The sequence below is a fragment of the Myxocyprinus asiaticus genome, chromosome 9 (assembly GCF_019703515.2).
Source record: "Myxocyprinus asiaticus isolate MX2 ecotype Aquarium Trade chromosome 9, UBuf_Myxa_2, whole genome shotgun sequence".
Lineage (NCBI taxonomy): Eukaryota > Metazoa > Chordata > Actinopteri > Cypriniformes > Catostomidae > Myxocyprinus > Myxocyprinus asiaticus.
In genome coordinates, this window is record NC_059352.1 from 34,711,573 (window position 1) to 34,739,459 (window position 27,887).

Here is a 27,887-nt window from a genome sequence, read left to right on the forward strand (position 1 = left end):
TCCCTCTGTCAGATGGGAATGAGCGCTGTTTTCCATATACTCCTGTGGCAGCTGCAGAGGGTGCGAGGATGGGGCGGATCACGGATATTTAAAGAGGATTTGTTGGCGGTACAGCCTTGCGTGCCTCAGCCAGGGATGGAAGCATGCTGAGACAGAGCTCGCTGAGATTGTTTGTAAGCACATGAAAACTTGAAACGCTTCACTTTCGTTTTCTTCACTGCTACACTTCACTGCATTCATATTAACACAGCTTACTCATCTGCCATCGCCTCGATACGTGTCCTCAATGCCATGGTGGTTTGTTAGAGCGCATGTTCATTAGCTGACACAGCAACACACGTAAAATTACTAACATAGGAACTTAATACATTTTAAAATGCATTCTACTTAATTAATATTATTGTTTTAGCAATAAATGTGTAATCCAAGTAATTTAAGTTTATTCATGTCTGTAACTATAATCAGATTACTTAATTTGGTTAAGTAACGTGGTACATTACTGCATTACCGCAAAATGTAATCAGATTACAGTAACAAATTACTTTGTTACGCGTTACACCCAACACTCATTTTCTTTGGATTGTGTTTCAAATATGGCTGTATTGGAAGGGCTGAACAGTGGGTGTTTACGTTGAAGTCTTAAAGGGCCAGACATCTTAAAACCGAGCATTTCAGACAGAGGGCCAAAGACAGGGTGGAAAATTATTATATATTACTAAATTATTTTTTGTGCAAAATAATATACTAACATTATAAGTGGACCTCAGGGAAGATAATAAAATTATATATATAAGAGTATGTCATGACCTGGAGCATGTGCTTTTAAATTGCACAGCATATGAAAATGAAAGAACACAACTCAGAGAAGAATTAAGAGAAATGGGTATAGAACAGATATCATTGAAAATGTTATTGCACAGCGCCCCAAAGCAGAATAAAGTTTATGATGTTCTCTTAAATTAGATAAGAACAACAGGTGTGATCAATAGAATTTAGAGTGGTATGTATTTGTATATATAGATATGTATGTGTGTGTATATACATGCAAATGTACACCCACCCCCCCCAGAACCCCAACCCACTCCTTTTCCCCCCTTTCCAATTTTAAGGCTTCACACCCCAGATCACTAGGTGGCAGAAATTCATCTTTTGTGGGTTTGCCAACCGCCATAAAACGACAAAGAAGAAGAATATCATGACCCCTATAAGGGCGTAGTAGCTGTAAGTAGGCGAATGGAGACGCAGCCGTTTTGAATGACATAACATCTATAACGGCCTATTAGGATCAGGCTCTCATATGTGCAGGGCGGGCTTTTCACGTGCTGCTGCTACAGGGACACCAAGATGGAAATCCAGGGGCATACTGACACCCAAAACACTCGCTATCAACATGGCGTCCAGCCTCACGCTGAATTCTCTCAGCAGGGTACAGCTTTAGGGACTAATGAGAGCACCCGTGTGACTGAAAATGAGGTCTCAGATCTTTCCGGATCGCTCGGCTTGGAAAGCGACGACAACAACAACCGGGACAGGTCATATCCGCTTCGGCGGGCGGGAAATGGTAGCGGCTGCATTCTGTCTTCTAAAACCAAACAGGTTAAGACACATGATTTTCAGTCTGAAGATGCTGAGCTCAGTGACATGACAGCGCCCAAGAAGATTTTTAATGAATCAGAGCTTCTGCCTTCAGATTTTTACAGGGCTGAAGAAGATGAGGGCAGCGATCGGCAAATGGCGCTTCCCTTCCTGGTGAGCCGTGAACAAAGACATACGCCAGAGAAGACTCTCAACAAAACTGCTGTCTCTAATGGCACGAGCCCGGAGGAACTGTACGTGGTTTTTAACATAGTGCATAAAGAGGATCAAACTAAAGCTGAAGAGAATGAATCATCATCAAAATCGAAGACACAATTTTCTCGATCAGATTCAGATGAGAATTTTAGTAGAACTTCAAGATACGCACACAGCAGTTCAAGTACCAGATCTGAAAGAACACACCAAAGTGTTAGACAAGAGATTTGTCTCGAGGCAGTCAATCGAGACCCTACATTATCCGAAGATTATGTTGGGAGCAGACAAACACCAAAGATCTCCAAAGCAGGAATGACCAGCAATAATTTAGTATCAGCTGAACGCTCAACAGATGAATTGACACAGTGTGTGGTAAAAAATAGCTCTGCCTTTGTAACAGAAAACAAGACTGCTGAAATTAATATCGTAGACTTTGCAAGTCAGGAGTCCAGCAGTAATGAGGATTGCGTTTCTGATGGGAACCCGATGCTTGTGCATGAGACACTCTCCGGGACTATCATGATGAACAATCAGAGCATTATTGTGACTATTGAGAATGGATTATTGACCCTGGCCACCTCACCAGAGGGCTATGCTTACAAGGAGGATGGTATTATAAGCTTAAAAGAACATTTGGGGATGAAAGATGATGATGATCTTGTACTGCTCAACTACGATGGGGGATGTAAATCTATTGGAAAAATGAGCAATGTAAGCACAAGTCCACAAGTTGAGCCTAAAGCTGGACTGGCCAGCAGCGACTCAGTGTTGACTCTAGTTGATGATTGTTCACTGTCAGAAATGGGTGTCACTCTGGACTCTTGCCCACCAATCAAGCAAGAGATAGAAACCGTATGCGCTATAGATAATAGAAATACTATTTGTCAAAATTCAAAAATCAAACCAGTTATATGTGAGGAAGAACTACAGCCAATGAACCATTTAGCTGTGGTAGGTTTGGCCAAGAAAGGTTCAGTTGTAAAGTATAGATGTCCTCAGCCAGGCTGTTCTAACATGTTTGATACTCGGCAAAATCTCAAAATTCATTTGGTTCTGCATGCAGAGGACCAGCGTCCCTTCAAGTGCACAGTGGAGGGCTGCGGTTGGTCCTTCACAACATCATACAAACTGAAACGGCACCTACAGTCTCATGACAAAGTGCGTCCTTATAAATGTGAATGGGAAAACTGTGGTCGCTGTTTCACCACAGTCTATAATCTAAAAGCTCATGTTAGAGCCCATGACCAGGAAAATGCATTTATCTGTGAAGTATGCAGTGAGAGGTTTCGCACTGCCACAAAACTTGCTAATCATCAAAGAACACACTTTGAACCAGAGAGACCACATAAGTGTGAGTTCCCAGGTGAGTTTGAATATATGCTTGATTGCTTTCAACCAAATATGAGTCAGTGTTGACATTAAAGATAAAGATGAACATGTAAACACTAATACCAATTTAAATGTGGAGGTCTCTGTGTTTTTGTGTTTCTTCAGGATGTGAGAAGACCTTCATCACCTTCAGTGCCATGTTCTCCCACAACAGAACCCACTTCAGAGAAATGGGCGAGTTCACCTGCACCTACCCTGACTGTGACAAGAGATATGACAAGGCCTGTAGACTTAAAATACACCTCCGCAGTCACACAGGTATGCAAATGCTGCTCCTTGGAATAAAGTCATGTCATGAGTAATGACTTTATTCATGTCCAGTTTTCTACCAGTCCTCCCCAATTTGATCTTTCCAGGCGAGAGACCTTTTGTTTGTGATTCTGATTCCTGTGGATGGACTTTCACCAGCATGTCAAAATTACTTCGGCACAAACGGTGAGAAGATGAAAGATTAAAAATTATGTTTGACATTTTAAGTGTTTTAGAAGGTCTTGACAGTTTTCTATGTCTCATTTAAACCCTTTGTCTTCAGGAAGCATGATGATGACAGGCGTTTTGCTTGTCCAGAGGAAGGCTGTGGGAAGTCCTTCACACGGGCTGAGCACCTGAAGGGCCACTGTATTACACACCTGGGCACCAAGCCATTTGAATGCCCTGTAGAAGGTCAGCATCTTAGAAATTGGTTAACTTAATCTACTAGCTATAGAAACACTGCAATTATTCTCTTGTTTTTACACTTTGTTTTTCAAATTGTCTAAAATATTTTAAGCTTGAAATTAGTACTTTGAGACAAAGGTAATACATTTATTGTAATGCTCTGATCTGCTATGTATTTTGTAATGATTTTTGTAATTAAATTATTTTTGAAAGGTTACTTTATGGGAATACTGTGTGCTGCAACTTTTAGTGCTCTTATTAAAAAGTGATAAGAATCAGGTAAGGAAACATAGTTTGACAAACAAAAATGTTTCAATTCCTAGTCCTTTAGAAAAGGATATATTTGGTATCTTCCAATATACAGGAGCTACACATCTCTGTCAGAATTGCATAAGACACAGGATTTGATACTGTGTTGTGCAATAAGTGTGTTTTAGAGTCATGGATGCTGTGTTTTGAGATGTTGAATTGCATTGTTGGTTGTATTTTTGTTGAACTGGCAATCAACTTTATCTGTCAATTAAAATATAAAATGCTCCTGGCTTGTAAACATTTTCTTGATGTGACCACCATCCATATGTGTTTTTTTATCCCTCTACTATTAGTAACTTGAGATAAAAAGTTTACATTTGTAATTATATAATAATTTTTGTGTTTGTAAATGCGCAGGTTGTAATGCGAAGTTTTCAGCTCGCAGTAGTCTCTACATCCATTCTAAGAAACACAAGCAGAATGGAGTGAGTCTGAGGAGCCGTTGTCCTGTGGTTGGATGCACCAAACACTTCTCATCACGCAGCAGCCTAAAGACACACATGCTTAAACACCACAACTTCAGCCCAGGTACACATTTTTATATTATAAAAAGAGTTAAGGGCTGTGCAAGATTTTTGGATTAGTGATTTTGGGCTTTACTCACATGTAGGATATAATATCACTATGTCTTGAGCTCTTCAGGTTAAAGGTGCACTCAGAAATTTTTGTTTATGTCATCTTGGACTAAAGCCCAAAGTATACTTCGGTAAGACGCGAACGCTGAGCGTACAGGACACGTGACGCAAATCTTGTCATCAGTAGAGTGCTTGAGCACTGAACGTGTGCAGCCCGATTTTTCTAACCGCACGTCTTTGAACACGCAGACTGCGAATGCTCCTGGAATTATTTGCACAAATTAGTGGATCCACAAGGTGGCAGTACTCACATTTGAGCCATTTCTGTCACGAAGAAATGCTAGAAGACATAATCGTCGGTAAATAACATGAGACGAAGGTAAAAACATCCAGGGATGTGCCGTCCATATAAGCAAGGTAAGCAGTGCTTACCTAACAGAAGGGTGAAAAGAAAAATGACACTGAAATATTTAAATATAATTGTTAATATAAACTACTGTTTTCGTTCAAATTTGTCATCTTTCATCTCAGTTGAGCAGCACAGACAGTTATTCATTAATTCGCTTTGGCGCTACCCTCAGGTATAAGCTCTCTGTTATGCTTTCTCTGATTCAAAGCATTGTTTACCGCCCTTTCATTCAACACTGTATGTTCATTCAAATTGAATCACGCCCGCTACAAATGGCCAAGGTAAGCATGCTTACCAAAATGAGTAAGCCAATCCTTCTTCCTTCAGTCACCCTATCTGATACGCTCGATTTTTGTTTTCAACACATTCAAGTTGAAAAACATGCGTCAATATGTTCAAATTCACGTAACTAATGCGTTAAGCGCTAGGCATCGGCGACCTACCGGAATTTCGCAAAGTTGATTTCAGTGGAATCAAGAAAGAGGCTATCGAAACTTAAAGCAGGCAACTTTTACAACAGTGACTGAGATGTTATTTCGCAAGGAGAGATGCATAATTTTGTGTTCAAGTAAAGGTAAGTTAATATATTTATTAAACATCTGTGTTCTTTATACTAGGTCATAGATACTAGGTAATTGTTTCTGGTCAGTCTGAGGCTGTGAAGTGGTGATCTGCAATCTTGTCCTTCTTGTGTTATGATCTGTCTGCTTTATAGTTCTAATGTTAGGGCGCAGTGTCTGTTTAAAAAATTAAATATTAAGGGATGTCTACATTTTGCCTTGTGCATTCAGGTTAAGATTGTTGTCTTTGGTGGTCAGATTCAGGGGCGGACTGGTCATCGGGAGAACCGGGACTTTTCCCGAAGGGCCGGCCGCGAAACGGGGCCGAATGGGCGTTATGCAGAATGGGCCACAAAATGGCACCGCGATGTGCCGAAGGGAGCAGCGATATGCAGAAAAGGACAGCGACAACAAAACATATAGCCTGCTAGTAACTGGTTATATTTTTCTTTTTGTTGTATGTCAAAACAAGCTCTTCTGGCACTGTTGTTCATTGTATGATTTAATGGACTTAAACATGCTTGGCTCAATATATGACAATCTTTAACTGTGTGATACTGTGACTTAATTGTTTCCATTGACTGGTGGCTTCTAAGGCAACAATTTACATCTATAACATTTCCGCGACATTACACTCAGCTATATAATGTGTTTTGGGCACAGCGTTTAATAATGTGTATTAAAAATCAAAGCCTCAAAGCCCACGGCACGTGCCTGAAAACAAGAACAGTAGATATGCACGTCAAGGAGTGTGTGAGGAGGTCAGGAGATGCCTGCATTTGTATAACTTGAGTGTGAAGGAATTTCACCATATCTCTGCCACACATATCCTCCGACTAGCATCGCCAGCAGGTGGGTTTGTCTTTAAGACCAAGCCTATAAAATCTAGAGGGGGTCCAATAAAATCTATGCAAAATTTTGAAATGCAAAAGACGCACCCTTGCATCTCTAGGTGCATACTTAACGTTTTTAAGAATCCTAGCCCACACTTCCTCCTCCAATACCAAGTTGAAATCTTTCTCACATAGTCTCTTGAGAGAAGTTAAAGCTCCATCCCCCAGACTCTGAATTAAAAGGGAGTAATACACTATTGCTTCATGACATTTTCCAAAAGCAGTAATCACCTCTCCCAGAGTATCTGCCACTTTAGAGGGGTGTGTGCTACTTCCAAAAACAGTACAAAGCAGGTGGCGCAGTTGTAAATACCTATAAAACTGAGATCTGGGGATCCCAAAATGTTGAACCAAATTTTCAAACGATCTCAACACTCCACTCTCATATAGGTCACCGAGTGTAGTAACCCCCCTAACAGTCCACTCTGACCAGCAGAAAGGGGACTTACCAATACTCAATCTTGAATTCTGCCATATGCTCGAGGCAACATTTAAATAAATGTCAGATTTAAACATTCTGGACACTTTTGTCCATACCGAGTGCAAACGTGAAATAACGGGGTGTAACTTAACTTCTCCGCTTAGTTTCGATAGAGAGGCTTTGCAGTGGTGAAATAGGGGCAAGATCTTCTTGTTCAATACCAAACCAGGGAGGGACTCTCTCAGGTGGAAGTGACCAATGAGCCAAATGTCTGAGAATGAACGCATAGTAATAAAACAAAATCTTGGGTAGGCCTAGCCCACCTTTGTCAATCGGCCTATGTAACTTATTGAAATACAATCTGGGACGCTTACCATTCCAAATGAAGGAATTCGCTATGCTGTCAAATTGCTTGAAATAAGAGAGGGGACATTTACAGGGAGAGATTGTAGCAGGTAATTAAAGAGCACCTATTATGGTTTTTCAAATATTACCTTTCATGTAGTGTGTTATATATCTGTTTGTGAATGTAAAAAAGACTGCAAAGTTTCAAAAGTCAAAGTGCATGACAAATGGAATTATTGACACCCAAAAGAAAGAACCGATTCTGAACACCTGAAATGAGCCGTTAGTAATTCCTGTACTAACCTACGTAATTTGGTAACAAAAAACCCACCTCTGGTCTGTTTACATGTACAGCCAGTGCAGGCTGTTAGCCTGTTAGCCTCTGTTAACCGGCTAACTCACGTTATTGTCAAAGTATATATAAACTTACCACAAAGAAACGTCCTGTTCTCATCGTGCTTGCGTTGGTGGTTCGGGTTGATCTTGTAATGTATCGCTATCGGACTCAGGCTCAAACTGGTAAGGTAAAACTGACATTTCTTTCAGACGGAGCTGAAACTCGGATATGGTAGTGGGTGTTTCCTTTCCGACACGCGCTGTAAGCGGTAGACCAATCACAACAGACTAGGCTCCCTGAAAGGAGGAGTTTAGAATGAATCCTTTAGAACGGATCATTGAAGGAGTCGTTTTTGACACTGGGGGAAAAAAAGGTAATGCTGCAATTTAAATGTAAAAATATGACTATCTTGCCCCGAATAACCAAAACTCCACGTTCCACAACAAAATAGTATTATATCTGTATTTCAATCGGGTCAATTCTCTGAGGCCATCAGACGACATTCAGCACTTCAGCTCTGCCTCTGCACTCTTAATATTCCCATCCAACTCCATGAGTTCTCATGCTTTGTATTTTTTGATGAATGAGGCATACTGTATGATCCAACCCCTAAGAACCGCCTTAAGTGCCTCCCAAGCCACGCCCACAGAAGATACTGAAGACCAGTGGTCTCCATATAAACATTGATTTCAGTCTTTATCATTTGTTGGAAATCAGGATTTTGCAAAAGGGATACATTAAAGGGCCAACTATATGATTTATTTTTCTCCGTATGTGGCAACACTTCTAAACTCACCAGTTTGTGATCTGAGACTAAGATGTTTCCAATTGAGCAGTCCACTACAGACGAAATGATGGACTTGGAGATATATATATATATATATAAAAAAAAATCTATTCTAAAATAAATCTTATGGACTGATGAAAAAAAATTTATAGTCCCTACCAGATGGGTTCAGAAGTCGCCAAATATCTGCAAGACCAAGATTTTTACACATCCTGTAATGCGTCAGTGTTGCTCTTAGGGGCTTACACACTTTTGCTTCACTATGATCAAGGACTGAGTCCATCAATAGATTAAAGTCTCCTCCCAGTATTATATCATATCATATAAGGGGTGCCAGCGGCTTGCAACATCCCTTCGTGATCATTAATAAAGCCCTTATCATCAACTTTAGGTGTGTAAATATTAGCCAAAACCAACCTTTGCCCCTGAATTTCTGCTAAAACTATAATGATTCTCCCTAATTTCTTTAATCTGTTTGAGACATTTGACTTGTAGATGTTTACTTATCAATGTAATACAGCCCGACCGATACCGATTTTAAAGAGGGAAAATTCGCCGATTACCGATATTTTGGTTCATTCAGCTGGAATGAAAACAGACCTTTTCTATGTGGATTGTGCACCGATTTTGCATATGACTATGCAAAGGTACTCAGAAGGCTGCTTTCTTAAATATTTTTATCAAAGAACATTTGACATTATTATTATACGTTGTCAACAAATTCTAGAAATGAAAACTGAGAAAATAAAGAATAAATAAAAATACAATAAATAGCTTAATAAACATCAGTACTGTTAGTACAAGTCAATTGCTGACCATTTAAATAAAGAATAAAAATACAATAAATAGCTAAATAAAAATCAGTACTGTATGTTTAGTATCAGTCAAATGCTGACCATTTAAAATAAAGAATAAATAAAAATAAAATAAATAGCTAAATAAACATCAGGGGCCGGTTGCACCAGCTAGACGTACGTTACAACTTAGCCTAGTTGTGACTTAAATGGGCACTATGTCACAATTTACGCTCTACTAAATATCTGAGCGTTGCACCATTACATTTATATAGGACGTAACCCTATGTATAAACTAAATATATACGGCAGCCTCCGACCAGGAATAACTGATGGAATAAAAAAGCAGACTCATTTAATGACATCAATGAACTCAAGTTTTGCATGACAGGCTTCAATCCTTTTGACATATGATGATGTTGGCATTTACACTCATTTACATTTACGAGAGAGAAAAAAAAACATTTAAGTGGCTCTTCAGCATGAAACCATTCTAATGGTGCAGTTTTTGGGGTGCGTCGCCCAATGTCAAGTTTCAACACATTCAAAATATATTTATAAAGGACATTTAAAGAATAAATATCTATTTTTCCAGCCTGTTGTATTAGTATGTATCACCCCTCATTTATTTCAGATACAGTTCCTATATATTATTATTTACAAAGGGTAAATATACTATTTATTAAATCTACTTTTATTAGGTATCCTATTTTAATATCTGGAAAACCAGACTTTTAAATAATACTTTTTATAAATGCAACGACTGGAATTGTTCGGTTGAAGGGGTACCAATCTGTGAATCCTGAACGAAACATTTTGGTGAATACATGTTTACACATTAGCTTCCACTCAGCTGACAAGCAATGAAAGTAGCTACATGATTAGCTAGTTAGCTACAAGCTCGTCATCATGGAGAGTAAAAGATGGACTTTATTTACTTTCCAGCATTATGTCTCACCAACTAGGCAACAGCGAAGCGTGAAATCAACACTCACCACACACAATACACCACCGCACCGTTGTCTGCTGAGCTGCAAAAAGATGCTCTGATGTTTACCTTTCAATCTGCTGCATTACTGACTGCACTGACAAACTGTAGCTGGCTAACAGCAAACAGATGTGATAAACATGAGTGACATGGTTGTCAGGGACAGGGTTAACCTTATATTAGTTATATAAAATGATGGGGTAATTTTTTATTAACTTTCCAGTATGTATTTCACAAACTAGTTAGCAATTTAATGAGAAGAGACTGCTCAAATCCACACGGTTTAACTCCGCCCTGCCTGCAGAACCACGTCAGTTCAGAGTCAGCTCTGTAAACAATGGAGTCGGAGCGTGCTCTGCTGGACAAACTACGCTAAGACACCAATTCTAAAGCATTGCTTTCTGCATTATATGTTCTGAAAAATGCTCTGTTTTTATATTGGCGCATATCGGTAAAATATACGCCGATACCGATATATCGGTGAAAGGCTAATAAACCGATATATCGGTCGGGCACTAAAATGTAATGACTCCCATGCTCTTACTTGAGCCAGCACTAAAGAAAACATGTCCCACCCCATATCTTCCCAAATTTTTCAGCTTCCTGCGGGGAAAGATGTGTTTCTTGAAGAAACACTATATCATATTCCTTACGCTTATGAAAAGAAATAACCTTCCTTCTTTTTATGGGGTGCCCCAACCCATTCACATTCCACGTGGAGACAATAATCTCATATTAACATTTGACATTTTGACATATTAGAAAAAATTGATTGTCAAAAATAGAATTATAAAGACCACATTCCAACATTAGTGCAAACAACCCCCGAACTTCCCCAAGAACAAAAAAACAGAAAAACGTGGGCATTAACCCCACGCACGACAGTGCCAACTGGCGTCCATCCCTCTAAACTCAAACAGTCCATGTACGCCTACGAGAGCCCTCGTGACAACTTTGCCGTCGGATTGCTCAAGGATTACTTCTATACAAATTTTGTGAGACAGAATTACATAACAGAAAATAATCTATAAAACAAACTCCAGCCAATGGGAGGCATAAACGCAAGGAACCTGCAGATTCATCCACAACTGTCCCGAAGGAGTGTTATTCCACAAAACAATCTCCAGCCGCTAGGTGGAACCAGCACAAAAAGAAACAAAAAAGCACTCAGTTTCCTCGGACAGTCAAATGAATGTTCAGTGAGTCTGTCCATTTGGCTGCAATGTGAGTACCACAAAATAACTTACTCCACTGACTTATGGAGGACATCGCTTGCTGGGGACATGTGAATGTTTTATGGCCATCCTTAGCATCTATTCACAATTTGGTCGGGAACATAAGTGCAAGAGCGATTTTTCGTTGATGTAAGAGTTTCTTGCATTCCTTGAATCGATCACGTTTCTCTCTTGTCGAGTTCGCAAAGTCTAGGAACAAGAAAATGCTAAAGTCTTCCTTTACTCCTCGCCTTGCGTAACACAGGATCTGTATCGGATGATCTCAGAATTGATCGGTGCTTGTTTCCCTCAGCGGATCGCCGAGCCAAGGTTCGCCAGATTCGGAAAGAGCCCATCCAGGAATTTCACCATATCCTGACCCTCTTCGGCTTCAGGAATTTCGATGATTCGGACGTTATTCCGCCAGCTATGGTTCTCGATGTCCTCCAACTTCTCCCATACACAGATTAGCAACTAATTCCCTCTCCGATAACTCCAGATAATCGATCCGTTTCTCGACATCCCCTACTCTTGTAACCACCTCAGAGAACTTCGTCTCCGTGGCAGTGATCGATCGACGTATTACAGCAAGATCCAAGTCAGCAATGACCTTCGTCAGCATTGCCGACATGTTCAACATTTCTGGCCGAATTTCCCACATTTCTCCGACCAAATCGACTCTCGGGCTCGGGGCCTTCTCAGGGGTATCAGCTTGAGCACATAAGTGTCTTTTAATGTCTCCTGAGCCTGAGGTTTTTGAATTCTTTGACATATTGTCCCCCTAGAACAGTTATGGAACAGAGTGTATCGAATCTCACCGGTTTATGCCATTAATAGTGTTAAAACTAGCAAACTGCGCAGAGCTCGCCATTCACACGTCCAACCCTCGCATGGCGTCGCGCGATTCCCGCCTTCAGATATTCTTAAAAATTACTTAAATTATTGGAAGCCTACTGATAGGAAAATGATAACTGTTATGGAGTAGGAAAACAATATCTATTATGGAGTAGAAAACAAACATTTTCACTTGGCTGTTACTTGGATTAAGGGAGTAGTATGTCAGGATTATATGACCCGCCGAGGTCGTATGTTTGTAACATAGGATCACACGACCAGCCAAGGTTTTATTTTTTCAATTTACTTTTTTATTTACTACTACAATTTTTAAACCATTTCTAAAGTACAATTTTAACAACTTATATATATTAAAGTATATATTAAATATTAATTTATATATTAATCATAAGATAAATCATGGTGCTGCAACACCATTTCCTTTACTGGCACATTTGCCCCTACTACTACAGAATTTATATTTCCTGCAATTAATAAAACAATTTTAATATTCAATCAATTTTTTTAAACAATTGTATTTGACCACTATAAACCACATATCCATTGACCACTAAGCCTGTTTGAGGAACTCATCCCACTATGGTGTTTCTCTGAATCTCAGAAACATTCTGAATTCAGTGTCTTAAGCACCACTGTTTAGCTCATCCACTGGAAATCGAGCAAGTAGATTCTCACCGAGGGCAAACAGAATAATATCTTGAGTTTTATGGCACATTTAGTGCTCGAAATTTGGCAATAGCAAAGCACACTTCACTCTCATTGTAGGTGTTCTTTGTTCCAGCGCTCTTCCTAGGCAGAAATGACACATATTGCACACGTGCGAAGGAGTGAGTGGTGGTGGCGTAGTGGGCTAAAGCACATAACTGGTAATCAAAGTTGCTGGTTCAATCCCCTCAGCCATCACTATTGTGTCCTTTGAGCAAGGCACTTAACTCCAGGTTGCTCCAGGGGGATTGTCGCTGTAGTAAGTGCACTGTAAGTCACTTTGGATAAAAACGTCTGCCAAATGCAATCAAGAGTTTGAGATGGCATACAAGTAAGTAAATGATGAGAGAGTTATAATTTTTGGGTAAATTATTCCTTTAATGTGTAGGAGTACAGGAGCATGGTATCGGACTCAATAGCAATAAACAATGTTTTTAATACAAAACATATACTTGCAGCTAATTTTGATTTAGTGCTAGAGTTTGCTATGCTCAAACAGGGCCGTACAGTGCAACAATTTTGCTAGCAAACTCTAGCACTAAACTCTCTCATTTACTTGTATGCCATCTCAAACTCTTGATTTTCTTCTGTGGAGCACAAACGAAGATGTTTTGATAGATGTATTATGTTTCTATGTCCATACAATGCAAGTCAATGGGGTCCAAAACTTGTAAGCTCCAAAAAGGTCATAAAGGCAGCATAAAAGTAATCCATATGACTAGTGGTTTAATCTGTGTCTTCTAAAGTGATGCAATCGGTTTTAGGTGAGAAACGGACCACAATTTAAGTCCTTATTTACTTTATATAAATCTTGCCATCAGCAGTCTCCTTGGCATGTTAACACTATAACGCTGTATGTGTCAATTATGATACACAACGTTTGATGGCTGCTGTTTCACTCTCTGTTCAAGCTGACGAGCCAAATAACCTATGGTATGTAAGTTTCACATGTTTAAGGCACCATATAGTGGTTATTTGTGGAAAAAATGTTTTCAATGTTTATCAATCTATTTCAAATGGTGGCAGACTTGTGCGAAAAGTGACTTATGTTGATGAATGACAGCTTATTTTAATTAAGTAAAAATGACAGTAATGATTATATTGTTACTGATATTTTAAAATGAGTATTTGCTGAATATAAGCAACTTTTGTTTGGCTAAAATTTTAAATATATTTTATTGTAAACCCCCCTTTGAAATCCATGTATCAAATATGATACACTAGGCTTTTAAGGCATATCCCGCAATCCATTCCATTCATACCAACCACAAAAAAAAAAAAAATCACGAGCTTTGAAAATTCTGACATATATATTTTAAGTGTGAATTAACATTTATGTGTATTGTTTTTATAAATAACTAATATTTTCTTTATATTATTTTACATTAAAAGCAGATCCAGCGAAAACAGTTTTACAATTTCCCTTTTTTAAATGTCAAAGTGTTTGGTGCATAAAATACATAATGATAAAAATTGTTTATTGAAAAAATATCTTATTCATATTGTATTTGATGTGCTGAATTGAACTGATACATTTCAATCAGTATTTATAGACCAAGGAGAGAAAGTTGGCCAAACATTCAAACATTTGTTATCTCTGAAAAGCCCAGGGAGTCCTCTGAAAATACCTCAAGATTTACCAGTGTAGCATGTATTGGGCTAAGAAAAACTTTAACAAATGTACTTCACAAAAATTAATTGCTGGGCCTAATGTATCAAATATGATACGTAAAATTTTAGTTATTTTTATAGTTTGTCTAATGGTACTAAAACAGTTTAATTAAAAAAAATTCTAATTTTCTTACAATTCTTTTCATATGGTTAATAAGAGAAGCCTGTTCACACTTCCTCACACTTGACTCATGCAGAGCGATATATAACGATACCGATGTGTACTGATCGTATTGCTTCAGAAGACATGGATTAAAACACACGAGTCATATGGATTACTTTCATGCCTTTGTCCTTTTTAAAGCTTGACAGTTTTGGACTATTGACTGTACTGTAATTGAAAATCACAACATGACCTGTATTTTAGTATTGTTCTAATCCTCTGCCTCTTGGCGCAGCTCTAGTGTACACAACACCTCTGTGTAAGTCCAGAGAAATATATTCATTAGCACAGATGCTGTTGATCCAGCCAAGCTGATTGCATCTTTTTCCTCTTTCGCAGATGTATTGAGTCAGTTGGACAGCACAGCCACTCTAACCCCCAGCAACGAGCTGACAGGCACATCACAGGCTGTTAGCACCCCCCCAGGACCTGCAGGAGCAGAGATCAACAGTCTAGACCTGACCTCCCTCTTCTCCAGAGTCCCTGCATGTCCAGCAACTACTGCTGTCTCTTTGGGGTCTGTAGGTAGCTCTGGGCCAGCATCCTTCTCCATGGATCTGTCCCTGGTCAACACTGGAATCCTTACAATAGATTCAGTTTCAGCTGGATCGGCTCTTAATGGGGCAAAGACTGTAGATCCTCTCATTTTAGCACCCGGGCAAGATATGGGGGTACACATATTAGATGCGGGATTGGGCGCTGGAGGAGGTGGAGGGGTTTTACCACAGGCAACATTGCATTTGGATGATGTACAAACTGTCAACCCAGAAGAGCTGGGAACACTAACAGCTCTGGCTATCCAAAGTACTGCATCGTCAGAACAACTTCACACTCTGAGCTCCTGCAGTGCTTTGATAGTAGAATCACCATCTACTCTTATGCCAACACTTTCATCATCGCTCACTCCATCTCTTTCCTCTTTGACATCAGTTCTGCCTTCAGTGCTCGGTTCCTCTCTTGTTCCCTCTCTCTCTGCCCATCTCGCCTCCTCTCTCTCCTCTGCGGGAGCCCCTGTGACAGAGTTGCTTTCTCCGCAGGCCAAGGTGGCAGCCTTTGAGACCGCTGTGGGGCCCTTGCTGAGCAGAGCTGAGGTCATGCCCCCATCAGATGGCAATAAGGGGATGTGCCAGTTTGTGTTCCCCAGACACAGTGGATCCTACTGTGGGCAGAAAAACACAGAGCTGGCATCTGTCACCCCCTGCCCCATTATGGTTAGTTGGAGAGAGAGAGGAGATTTGTGAAATTGTTAGCCTTAACCCTCATGTTTTCTTTGGGGTCTGAGAGACCCAAGCAGTGTTAAGTTACTAAAAAAAAGTAATTCACTACAAATTACAAGTTACTACTGAAAAGTTGTAATTACATCACTGACTTCTGATTACTTAATAAAACGTAATCACATTACTAATTGCTTTTAAAGTTTCTTTCGAAAACAAGTTTTCACAGAAAAGTGGTTATTTTTCCACATTTAACAAATTTAAAATAATCTCTGTTTCCTCCTTGTTAGGGGGTGCATGCCCTTCAGCTGTCACAAAATGTTAAATATTAATGTAATACATGTATTAAATATATTCTACACATTGAATATTATTTGATATGTGTAGCCTAGTTAATTACCTTTATCGAAAGTCAGTCATTTTAATCTGATTACAAGAATTGGAAATGTAAAACGCTACACTACTTTTTGTACTTAAAGTAATTAGATTACAGTAATTGAGATGATAAAGATAATAAAACATGAATAAATTCAATGCATTTTCACATGCTAAGATTTTCTTACTGTTGTATGCACTGTTATGGTACTCTCCTGACAGATGTTTAATTTGATTTCTTGTGTTGTATTTTTCTACAATGTGTTTTGCTGTGGTCTGATTGACCCCTAACAGAAACGTTACCAGTCACATTTCGGAAAGTGCGCAACTGAACTGCAGAAAAACAAGGAAAATGGCTTCAATAATCCGTGCCTTATGAGTCAATCTTAACAGAACATGAGGGTTAAAGTAACATTTAAAATTTTTGGATTTGTTGATTTAAATGGTCCTTTGTTCACTAATTAAAAAACAAATGGACAAAAGTGTAAATATGAAATTAAGTTGATTTGTTCTGGTGTTAGGAGAGCAGTGGATCAGCACGCACAGACTACAGGGCCATCCATCTTGCCAAGAGGAGGAAACAGAAAGGTTCAGGGTCTTCCACATGTGCCTCAGAGACTGACCATAGAAAGACTAAAGGGTCAAAGGGTGCCAGCTCTGCACTGCAGAATACTTCAAGTGCTCATTTTGGAGGAGCTGCTACAGGAAATGGTGACCTACCCATTCGGGATCCAGTGACTGGTGCACAGTTTGTGCAGATTCAGCTGTTACAGGTGAGATTGCCACAGACCTCCCAATTAGATATTACAACAATATTTTGTTGCCGATTCAGTACATGATTTGCATTTTTTATTTATTTTAAGTATTGCGATTCTGTAAGTATTGCAGTTTAATGTTACAATATAATTAGCAGCGTAAAACCATATATTTTCTTACAAAAATGTTTATTGAAGAGCAGATGTGTATGACATGACAGTTTCTGACTAGGCGGTGCGTTGTCTGAGCTATTACTCAACTAGTCCATGTTAAGACACCTATCTATAGGTAGCGTGGCGCCATGCGAGGGTGAGCTCTGCACACTTTGCTAGTTTTTTTAATACTTTTTGTGTCATAAACCGGTGAGATTCGATACACCCTGATTCTTAACTGTCCTAGGAAGACAATATGTCAAAGACTTCAAAATCCTCGGCCTCTGGAGACATTAAAAGACACTTGCGTGCTCAAGCCGATACCCCTGACAGGGCCGCAGACCAGGGACTCAGTTTGGACGGTGCGGCGGGAGATATTCAGCGTCAACTGTCGAGCATGTCGGCAATGCTGGCGAAGGTCGTTGCTGACTTGGAGGATCTTGCTGTAATATGTCGAACGGTCACTGCCATGGAGAAGAAATTCTGAGTTGGTTACAAGAGTTGCGGATGTTGAGAAATGGATTGATTATCTGGAGTCATCGGAGAGGGAATTAGCTGCTAACCCCAAGATAGACTTGGAGCATGTTTTGGAAAAGTTGGTAGACCTTGAGAATCATAGCTGGTGAAACAACGTCAGAATTGTTGGAATTCCTGAGAACGAAGAAGGCCGAGATATGGTGAAAATCCTAGACAAGCTCTTCCCGAGTTTGCTGATCCGCTGAGGGAGACAGGCCCCGATCTATTCTGGCCAAATTTCTGAGATCATCTGATAAAGATCTCGTGTTACGTGAAGAAGAACAACAAAATGTTTTGTTCCAGACTGCTAATTCGACGAGAGAAACATGATCGACTCAAGGAATGCAAGAAACTCTTACGTCAACGGAAGGTCGCATTTGCACTGATGTTACCGGCCAAATTGAGAATAAATACTAAGGATGGCCGCAAAATATTTACATGCCCACAGCAAGCGATGTCCTTCATAAAGTCAATGGAATGAGTAAGTCATTGCGCGATGCTCTTGATGCAGTCGAGTGGACCTGACTCGCTGAACATTCACTCGACTGTCCGAGGAAACTGAGCACCGCCTACGTTTCTTTTTGTGTTGGTTCCACCTAGTGGCTGGAGTTTGTTTTGTGGAATAACACTCCTTTGGGACAGTTTGTGGATGAATCTGCACGTTTTTTGTGCTTATGCCTCCTATTGGATGGAGTTTGTTTAGTGGAATATTTCTTGCAAATCATTAGAGGGATTAGGGCATTTGGTACACTTTTGTAACAGCTGGCTCACTGAACATTCGTTTGACTGCCTGAGGAAACGGAACGTTTTTTTTTTTTTTTGCTGGTTCTGCTAGCGGCTGGAACTCTTTTTGTGGAGGAACACACCTTCTGGACAGTTATGTGGATGAATCTACACATTTTGTGTGCTTATTCTCCCTATTGGCTGGAGTTTGTTTTATAGATTTTCTATTGTGTAATTTTGTCTCACAAAATTTGTACAGAAACACCAGGCTTGAGCAATCCGACGGCAAAGTTGTCACGGGGGCTCTCGTAGGCGTACATGGACTGTTTGAGTTTAGAGGGATGGACGCCAGTTGGCGCTGTCATGCATGGGGTTAATGCACATGTTTTTCTTTTTTCTGTTTTTTTTTTTTTTTTTGTTCTGGGGGAAGTTCAGGGGTTGTTTTTTGCACTAATGTTGGAATTTGGTCTTTATAATTCTATTTTTGACACACAATCTATTTTTTCTAATATGTCAATGTCAAATGTTAATATGAGTAGATTGTCTCCACGTGGAATGTGAATGAGTTGGGGCACACCAAAAAAAGAAGGAAAGTTATTTCTTTTCTTAAACATAAGAAATATGATAGTGTTTCTTCAAGAAGTGCACTTTCCCCGCAGGAAGCTGAAAAATGTGGGAAGATATGGGGTAGACATGTTTTCTTTAGTGCTGGCTCAAGTAAGAGCAGGGGAGTCATTAAATTGTAGACCCCGACCGATATGGGATTTTTGAGACAGATACCGATTTTAGAGAGGGAAAATTCACAGATTGGTGGCCGATATATTAAATTTTCATTCCAGCTCAAACAGACCTTTTCTATGTGGATTTTTCACGGATTTTGCACCGATATGTCTATGCAAAGGTACTCAGAAGGCTGCTTTCTTAAATATGTTTATTATATTTACATTATTATTATACATTGTCAACAAATTCTAGAAATGAACACTGAGAAAATAAAGAATAAATAAAAATTAAATAAATAGCTAAATAAACATCAGTACTGTTTAGTATCAGTCAAATGCAGACCATTAAAATAAAGAATACAAATAAAATAAATAGCTATATAAACATCAGTACTGTTTAGTATCAGTCAAATGCTGACCAAGATTTTAACATTTTTTATTGATTCCAAGACAGACAAAAATACATGTAACCACAAAATTATGCATTAGGAATCAACTTGTAACCCCTCCATGCAACACAAATATAAAATAACTAAATACCCACATATAAACAGACACACAAATTGAAATACATAAGTACATAAAAGACAAAGTTCAACATATAGGGAAAAAAAGTAAAAAATAATTGTCTCCCTCCACTGCCCCACACTAGGACCTCTCCAAATGAGACAAATAACTGCCCCATTTTCTGCCATAACTCGACAGGTTCCCCAGCTATCTGGAAGTCATCTCCTCGAAAGCTGCCACTTGACCCAACTCGGTGCACCACTCACGAAATGAGGGTGCATCAGTTGACTTTCATCCCCTAAGGATTAGCTGTCTGCCAATTATCACGCTGGTTAGGACCCAGCTTTTCATATTTTTATCTCCTGTATTCAGGAGCCCTCCATCACCCAAAATACAAAGTCTGGGGCAAAATGAAAACTGAGTGTCCAGTACGTCACACCCAAAACGCTGGATCCTCAACCAAAATTCCTGAATCTTAATACAACCCCCAAAAAACATGGGTTGTGTTCCCGTCTTCTGACTGGCATCGCCAGCAGGTGGGTGAGTCTTTAAGACTAAGCCTATACAATCTAGAGGGGGTCTAGTAGAACCGATGCCAAATCTTAAATTGCATCAGACGGATCCTTGCATCTCTAGATGCAGACCTGATGATTTTTAGGATCCTAGCCCACTCTCCCTCCTCCAATACCAAGTTTAAATCTTTCTCCCATAATCTCTTGAGAGAAGACGAAGCTCCATCCCCCAGACTCCGAATTAACAGGGAGTAATACACAGAAGCTTCATGACCTTTCCCATAAGCCGTAATCACCATTTCCAAAGTATCTGCCGCTTTAGGGGGGTGTACACCACTCCCAAAAACAGTACAGAGCAGGTGGCGCAGCTGTTAAAACCTGAAGAACTGGGATCTAGGAATCTTAAAATGCTGAACCAAATTATCAAAAGATCTCAGTACTCCACTCTCATATAGGTCACCGAGTGTAGTAGCCCCCCTCCCAGTCCACTCTGACCAACAGAAAGGGTCTTATTAATATGTAATTTAGGGTTCAGCCATATGCTTGAGGCAATATTTAAATAAATGTCTCTGGACACTTTAGTCCAAACCATGTGCAAATGCGAAATAACGGGGTGTGACTTAACTTCTCTGGTTAGTTTGATCGAAAGGCTTTGCAATGGCGAAATAGGGGCAAGAACTTCTTGTTCAATAAGAAACCAGGGAGGGGCCCTCTCAGGTGGAAGTGTCCAGCGAGCCAAATGTCTAAGACTGAACGCATAATAATAAAACGAAATCTTGGGTAGGCCTAGTCCATCCTTGTCAATCGGCCTATGTAACTTATTGAAATGTAACCTGGGACATTTTCCATTCCAAATAAAGGACTTCGCTATGCTATCAAATTGTTTGAAATAAGAGAGGGGGACATCTACAGGGAGAAACTGTAGCAGGAAGTTGAATTTTGGAATACAATTCATTTTAATAACATTAACCTTCCCAATCATAGATAAATGTAATGAAGCCCACCTGCCCACATCGCTTGAAAACCTTTTAATTAAAGGGTCAAAATTAACTAACTAAATCACATAAATTTGCTGGGAATAAAATGCCCAAATACTTAATGCCCTGTTTGGGCCAATGAAAGGTGCCCGGTTGAAAAGCCGTCACTGGGCAGTACGCTGTCAGCGCCAATACTTCGGATTTAGACCAATTAACTCTATCCCCAAAAATTTAGAAAAGGAATTAATAATTCTGTGGAGGCAAGGCATAGATCTAGTAGGGTCGGAGACGAATAATAAAATATCATCTGCGTAAAGCAGAAGCTTATGTGCCACACCTCCTGCCACCACCCCTGGAAAATCACCATCCTTTATCGCGGCTGCTAATGGTTCTAGGGCAAGACAGAACAATAATGGGGAAAGAGGGCAACCCTGCCGAGTGCCCCTATTCAGAGTAAAATAATCTGAAATTAATCAATTTGTTTGTACCGCTGCTACAGGGTGTCTATAAAGTAACTTAATCCATCCAATAAAAGTATTCCCGCACCCATATATTTCCAAAATCTTAAAAAGATAAAACCATTCTACCATATCAAATGCCTTTTTGGCGTCAAGTGAGATGGCAGCGACCGGAGTCTGATCATTCGCTACTGACCACATGATATTGATAAGACACCTGATGTTATCAGAAGAGCTGCGGCCCCGAATAAACCCCACCTGATCTATATGTATAAGAGATGTCATAACTTAATCGGTTTGCCAGAATTTTTGACAAAATGTTTACATCTAGCTGGATAGGGAAATTGGACCGTAACTCTTACACTCACTTGGATCTTTGTCCTTTTTAAGAATCAGACTGATCTGGGCTTGTGTCATGGTTGGGGGAAGCTTTCCATTCTTTAATGATTCCGTATAAACTTCTAGCATAAGTGGAGCCAATTCTGTAGCATAAGATCTAATAAATTCAGTGGCAAAGCCGTCTGGCCCCGGAGCCTTGCCTGTAGGTAAGGCCTTAATTACCTTGTCAATCTCCTCCAAGGTTATTTCAGAATCAAGAGAATTGTTTTGCTCAGTCGTCAGTTTAGGGAGTTCTAATGGTTCCACAAAGTTCCTAATATCTTCATTAGTAGACGAAGACTTGGAAATATAGAGATCAATATAGAACTCTTTAAAGGCATTATTAATGTCAATGGCCGAGGTAAAAATTTCACCACCAGCAGATTTCACTGAGGGAATGGTAGAAAAAGACTCTCTTTGTTTTATATATCTAGCCAAAAGTTTTCTTGCTTTGTCCCCCGAATGAAAATATGACTGTCTTGCCCTGAATAACCAAAACTCCACTTTCCACTACAAAATAGTATTATATCTGTTTTTCAAATTGGTCAGTTCTCTGAGGCCATTAGACGACATTCGGCGCTTCAGCTCTGCCTTGACACTTTTAATATTCTCATCCAATTCCACGAGTTCTTGTGCTTTGGATTTTTTGATGAATGAGGCATACTGTATGATCCGACCCCTAAGAACCGCCTTAAGTGCCTCCCAAGCACGCCTACAGAGGATACTGAGGACTAGTTGGTCTCCATACAAACACTGAATTCAGCCTTTAACATTTGTTGAAAATCAGGATTTTGCAAAAGGGATACATTAAAGCGGCAACTATATGATTTATTTTCTCCGTATGAGGCAACACCTCTAAATTCACCAGGGTGTGATCTGAGACTAAAATGTTTCCAACTGAGCAGTCAACAACAGATGGATTTCAACAACAGCCTTTTCAGCCAGGCGCTTTCCAGTGGCCCAAACAGGGCATTAAATATTTGGGCATTTTATTCCCAGCAAATTTGTTTGATTTAGTTAGTTAATTTTGACCCCTTAATAAAAAAGTTTGAGCGACGTGTGCAGGTGGGCTTCATTACATTTATCTATGATTGGGAAGGTTAATGTTATTAAAATGAATTGTATTCCAAAATTCAACTTCCTGCTACAGTCTCTACCTGTAGATGCCCCCCTCTTTTTTTCAAGCAATTTGATAGCATAGCGAATTCCTTCATTTGTAATGGTAAGCGTCCCAGATTACATTTCAAGAAGTTACATTTGCCGATTGACAAATGTGGGCTAGGCTACCTAAGATTTTGTTTTATTATTATACATTCGATCTTTTGACATTTGGCTCATTGATCGCTTATATACTAATATACACAGGGATGTTTGTTGAGGGTCAGGGTGGGGTTGGGGATTGGGAGGGGTAATTGTGAGGGTTAAATGTTGATTCTGTGAATAAATACTTTGCTTTTCTTCGTTAACTGTTTGAATCAGTAAAAAATTTTAATCAGAAAAAAATTGGCGAGAGACTATGAGTTTTTATGCACACAACTTGATTGTTTCACAATATATTCTTATATATATATATTCTTATATTTGTTCAAGCCAAAAATATATAAAATGTTTTTATATCCAAAAACAGATTAAAGCTTACATGAACAGTCTCTTTATAGATTCTCCAGTGAAGACTCATTACGTGTTTTCTGGGTTGTGATTTTTATTTAGATTCACAAAACAGTTCATTCAGACTGCTTTGTGAATTGATTTAAAAGAATCAAATTGTTCAAAACATTCGATTCAAATTATTTGTTTGTGAATCGCTCATTACTCACTACACTGATCTGCATGTAGGGCCCTACATTTTTTCCTAAATTCCATGTTATTCATAATAATTTTTTTTGATTTCCATGTTTTAATTATATTTTAGTATCAAAACAGTGTAATCAATTGACAATCTTTAATCAAATATAAAAGTAAAAAAATAAAGTAATTTTCAACAAAACAATGGAGTTATTTTTGATCAAATAATGTGCTGCACAACAGCTTCACAGTATAAATGAGAACATTGACATAAAAAATATGTGATTACCTTTGCCACAAGGCTATTATGGATGAATCACATCATGCTAATATTCAGTACACTGTTGCTTGTGTGATGTTGCTTCAATATAATAATTATTGTTATTATTTATATATATATAATATAATTTAATAACTTAAACAACTTGATGTTAAATAAACTAATTATTAGAAGTGTTATTTTTATTAAATTGAATATTACATTTTTCTATACAATAATATATTCCTGTCATAATATCTTCAATTTCACACATCCAGTTGAATCGAGCTTTTATTTTGGTGGGGAACTGAGTGAAGACATTTGGGTGTGTATTTGACAGCAGTTTTTTTTTTTTTTTTTTTTTTTTAGCTCCTCATTCTAAATGAAATATTGGAATGTTCTAGAACTGAACCGAGAGCAGCACCAAAGATTTAATTCGTGTGGAGTGTTAACAGGTGGTCATACACTGAAAACACCACATCATGTACTTCACGCATGTGTGTGTTTGTGTGAGAGTGAAGTAATTTGTTCTGAAGCAGATTCAGAACACATTTTGTTGTTTAATCACACATTAATGTATCACGATTTGAATTTGATTAATTGTCCATTTGTCATCCCAAAATTGTTGAATTCTGTGAAATTCCATGTTTCACTCTTAATTCCATTTTTATAACTCAACTGTGTTTCCATCCACGATTTCCAATCGTGAAAAGCATAGGGCTCTACATTACATTTGATGCTGTTTTTTTTTTTTTTTTTTTTTTTTGCATTCACTAAAGTAATGAAAGGGTGTGGAGAAAAGAATTGCATTTTTGTCCAAATGTGGTTAAGTATTATATTCGAGGAGAGAAATTTAAAATATGTATAAAGTATTTTATAAATTTTTATGCCAGTTGGTGTTAAGCTGGCGCCACACTAGCTGATTTTTCCAGTGATTTTCAGATGTGAGCTGCATTTATATAAATGCCGGCCAGTAGGTGAGAGAAGGAACTACATTAGCATCTGCCAGTGTGAGGTCGTTAATCCCTTGAATGTTGGGACTCCCTGCTGAGTTAATGGTAACAGCGATCGGAAAAAAATGATCCAACATGACTAAAAAAAATGGTTCTGTTGCCGGGGCAGGCTCTTTGTGTTCTCGTCAAGTGACCAATGAGCTGCTTCTTTTACTAAAGAACTGACAAGACATCAAGTTGATCTGAGCATTTTCATTGCACTTAGCTGCATATGACTTTATTTATTTATTTATTTTTATTTTTTTTGGGTCAGTACTTTTGTAATTCAGTACACTGATTTATGTGTTTCTTTGCAGGATGATCCAGCTGCTGATGGAGAATTGGCTTTCCAGTTGAGTTCACAGACCTCATGTTCACACTCGCAGCTCACAGTGGATCTGCCTGTCAACATCCTACAGGTAACTGAAATGCTTTGTATTTTTATGTTCATGGTCTTGCTGAGTGTCAGTGAGCATGTGTATTTTTGAGTTTATTCTTTTTAAATTAGTTATGTGGGATTACTCCATGTCAATCCAAAGGATAAAGGAATAGTTAACCCAACATTTACTCACCCTTATGTCGTTTCAAACTCATATGACTTACTTTCTGCCGTGGAACACTAACTGAGATATTTTAATGGAGATACACTATATTGCCAAAAGTATTCGCTCACCCATCCAAATAATTGAATTCAGGTATTCCAATCACTTCCATGGCCACAGGTGTATAAAATGAAGCACCTAGGCATGCAGACTGCTTCTACAAACATTTGTGAAAGAATGGGCCGCTCTCAGGAGCTCAGTGAATTCCAGCGTGGTACTGTGATAGGATGCCACCTGTGCACCAAGTCCAGTCATGAAATTTCCTCACTACTAAATATTCCACAGTCAACTGTCAGTGGTATTATAACAAAGTGGAAGCGATTGGGAATGACAGCAACTCAGCCATGAAGTGGTAGGCCACGTAAAATGACAGAGCGGGGTCAGTGGATGCTGAGGCGATAGTGCGCAGAGGTCACCAATTTTCTGCAGAGTCAATCGCTACAGACCTCCAAAGATCATGTGGCCTTCAGATTAGCTCAAGAATAGTGCGTAGAGAGCTTCATGGAATGGGTTTCCATGGCCGAGCAGCTGCATCCAAGCCATACATCACCAAGTGCAATGCAAAGCGTCGGATGCAGTGGTGTAAAGCACGCCGCCACTGGACTCTAGAGCAGTGGAGACGCGTTCTCTGGAGTGACGAATCACGCTTCTCCATCTGGCAATCTGATGGACAAGTCTGGGTTTGGCAGTTGCCAGGAGAACGGTACTTGTCTGACTGCATTGTGCCAACTGTGAAGTTTGGTGGAGGGGGGATTATGGTGTGGGGTTGTTTTTCAGGAGCTGGGCTTGGCCCCTTAGTTCCAGTGAAAGGAACTCTGAATGCTTCAGCATACCAAGAGATTTTGGACAATTCCATGCTCCCAACTTTGTGGGAAAAGTTTGGGGATGGCCCCTTCCTGTTCCAACATGACTGCGCACCAGTGCACAAAGCAAGGTCCATAAAGACATGGATGAGCGAGTTTGGTGTGGAAGAACTTGACTGGCCTGCACAGAGTCCTGACCTCAACCCGATAGAGCACCTTTGGGATGAATTAGAGCGAAGACTGCGAGCCAGGCCTTCTCGTCCAACATCAGTGTCTGACCTCACAAATGCGCTTCTGGAAGAATGGTCAAAAATTCCCATAAACGCACTCCTAAACCTTGTGGAAAGCCTTCCCAGAAGAGTTGAAGCTGTTATAGCTGCAAAGGGTGGGCCGACATCATATTAAACCCTATGGATTAAGAATGGGATGTCACTTAAGTTCATATGCGTCTAAAAGCAGATGAGCGAATACTTTTTGCAATATAGTGTATGTTCTTAACAGATGTGGCTAATTTTTTGTTTTCTTATTAAAATCAAACAGAATATTAAAAAGTCACATGACTACTTTAAGCAGATGTTTGTTGTTATTAACAATTATTGATTCCATTCATTAGACAAACACAACATAAAATACAGAATCAATTATATACATTAAACTCCTCCCCCCGAACATCCCCCCTCCCCCCACCCGACACAAACATGCACTACAGTAGTCACCAACAATTGGAACATAAAAATAAAAAACATTTAAAAAATACATACTTTCAAAAACAACAAGAATGCACATACACATCAAACTAGAAATCCCTCTCCACTGCCCCTCCCCGAGAACCCTCCAAAAAAAGCCAAATATTCACCCCACTTCCTATCAAACAAATCTCTTTTTCTCAGCCTTCTAAAAAGCACCTCCTCGAATGCTGCCACCCTGCCGATCTCCCCGCACCATCCCAAAACGAGGGTGCCCCAGCCGACTTCCACTCCATGAGGATGATTTGTCTGCCAATCATAACTCTGTCTAGGACCCAACTTTTTAAATAACTATCCCCAATATTAATGACTGCCCCATTGCTTAAGATACAGAGTCTGGGGCAAAATGAAAATTGAGTGTCCAATACGTCACACACAAAGCTCTGAACCCTCAACCAAATTTCTTGGATCTTAACACATCCTCAAAAAACATGGGTTGTGTCCCCGTCTTCTGATTGGCGTCGCCAGCAGGTGGGTGAGTCTTTAAGACCAAGCCTATACAATCTAGAGGGGGGTCCAATAGACTCTATGTAAAATCTTAAAT

At 39.4% G+C, this 27,887-nt stretch overlaps 1 protein-coding gene across 1 annotated transcript in view; it reads left to right on the forward strand.

Moving 5' to 3' along the window:
* Positions 1–1,248: 1,248 nt before the first annotated feature.
* The window catches only part of si:dkey-156n14.3 (zinc finger protein ZXDC), a 32,541-nt gene continuing 5,902 nt past the window's right edge, over positions 1,249–27,887 (forward strand). Inside the window, exons 1-8 of the mRNA XM_051706668.1 lie at positions 1,249–3,154; positions 3,286–3,438; positions 3,537–3,615; positions 3,713–3,843; positions 4,507–4,677; positions 15,206–16,077; positions 16,977–17,228; positions 25,510–25,611. Coding sequence (XP_051562628.1) covers positions 1,345–3,154; positions 3,286–3,438; positions 3,537–3,615; positions 3,713–3,843; positions 4,507–4,677; positions 15,206–16,077; positions 16,977–17,228; positions 25,510–25,611 — 3,570 coding nt within the window. The 5' untranslated portion in view covers positions 1,249–1,344. The remainder of the gene's footprint in view (positions 3,155–3,285; positions 3,439–3,536; positions 3,616–3,712; positions 3,844–4,506; positions 4,678–15,205; positions 16,078–16,976; positions 17,229–25,509; positions 25,612–27,887) is intronic.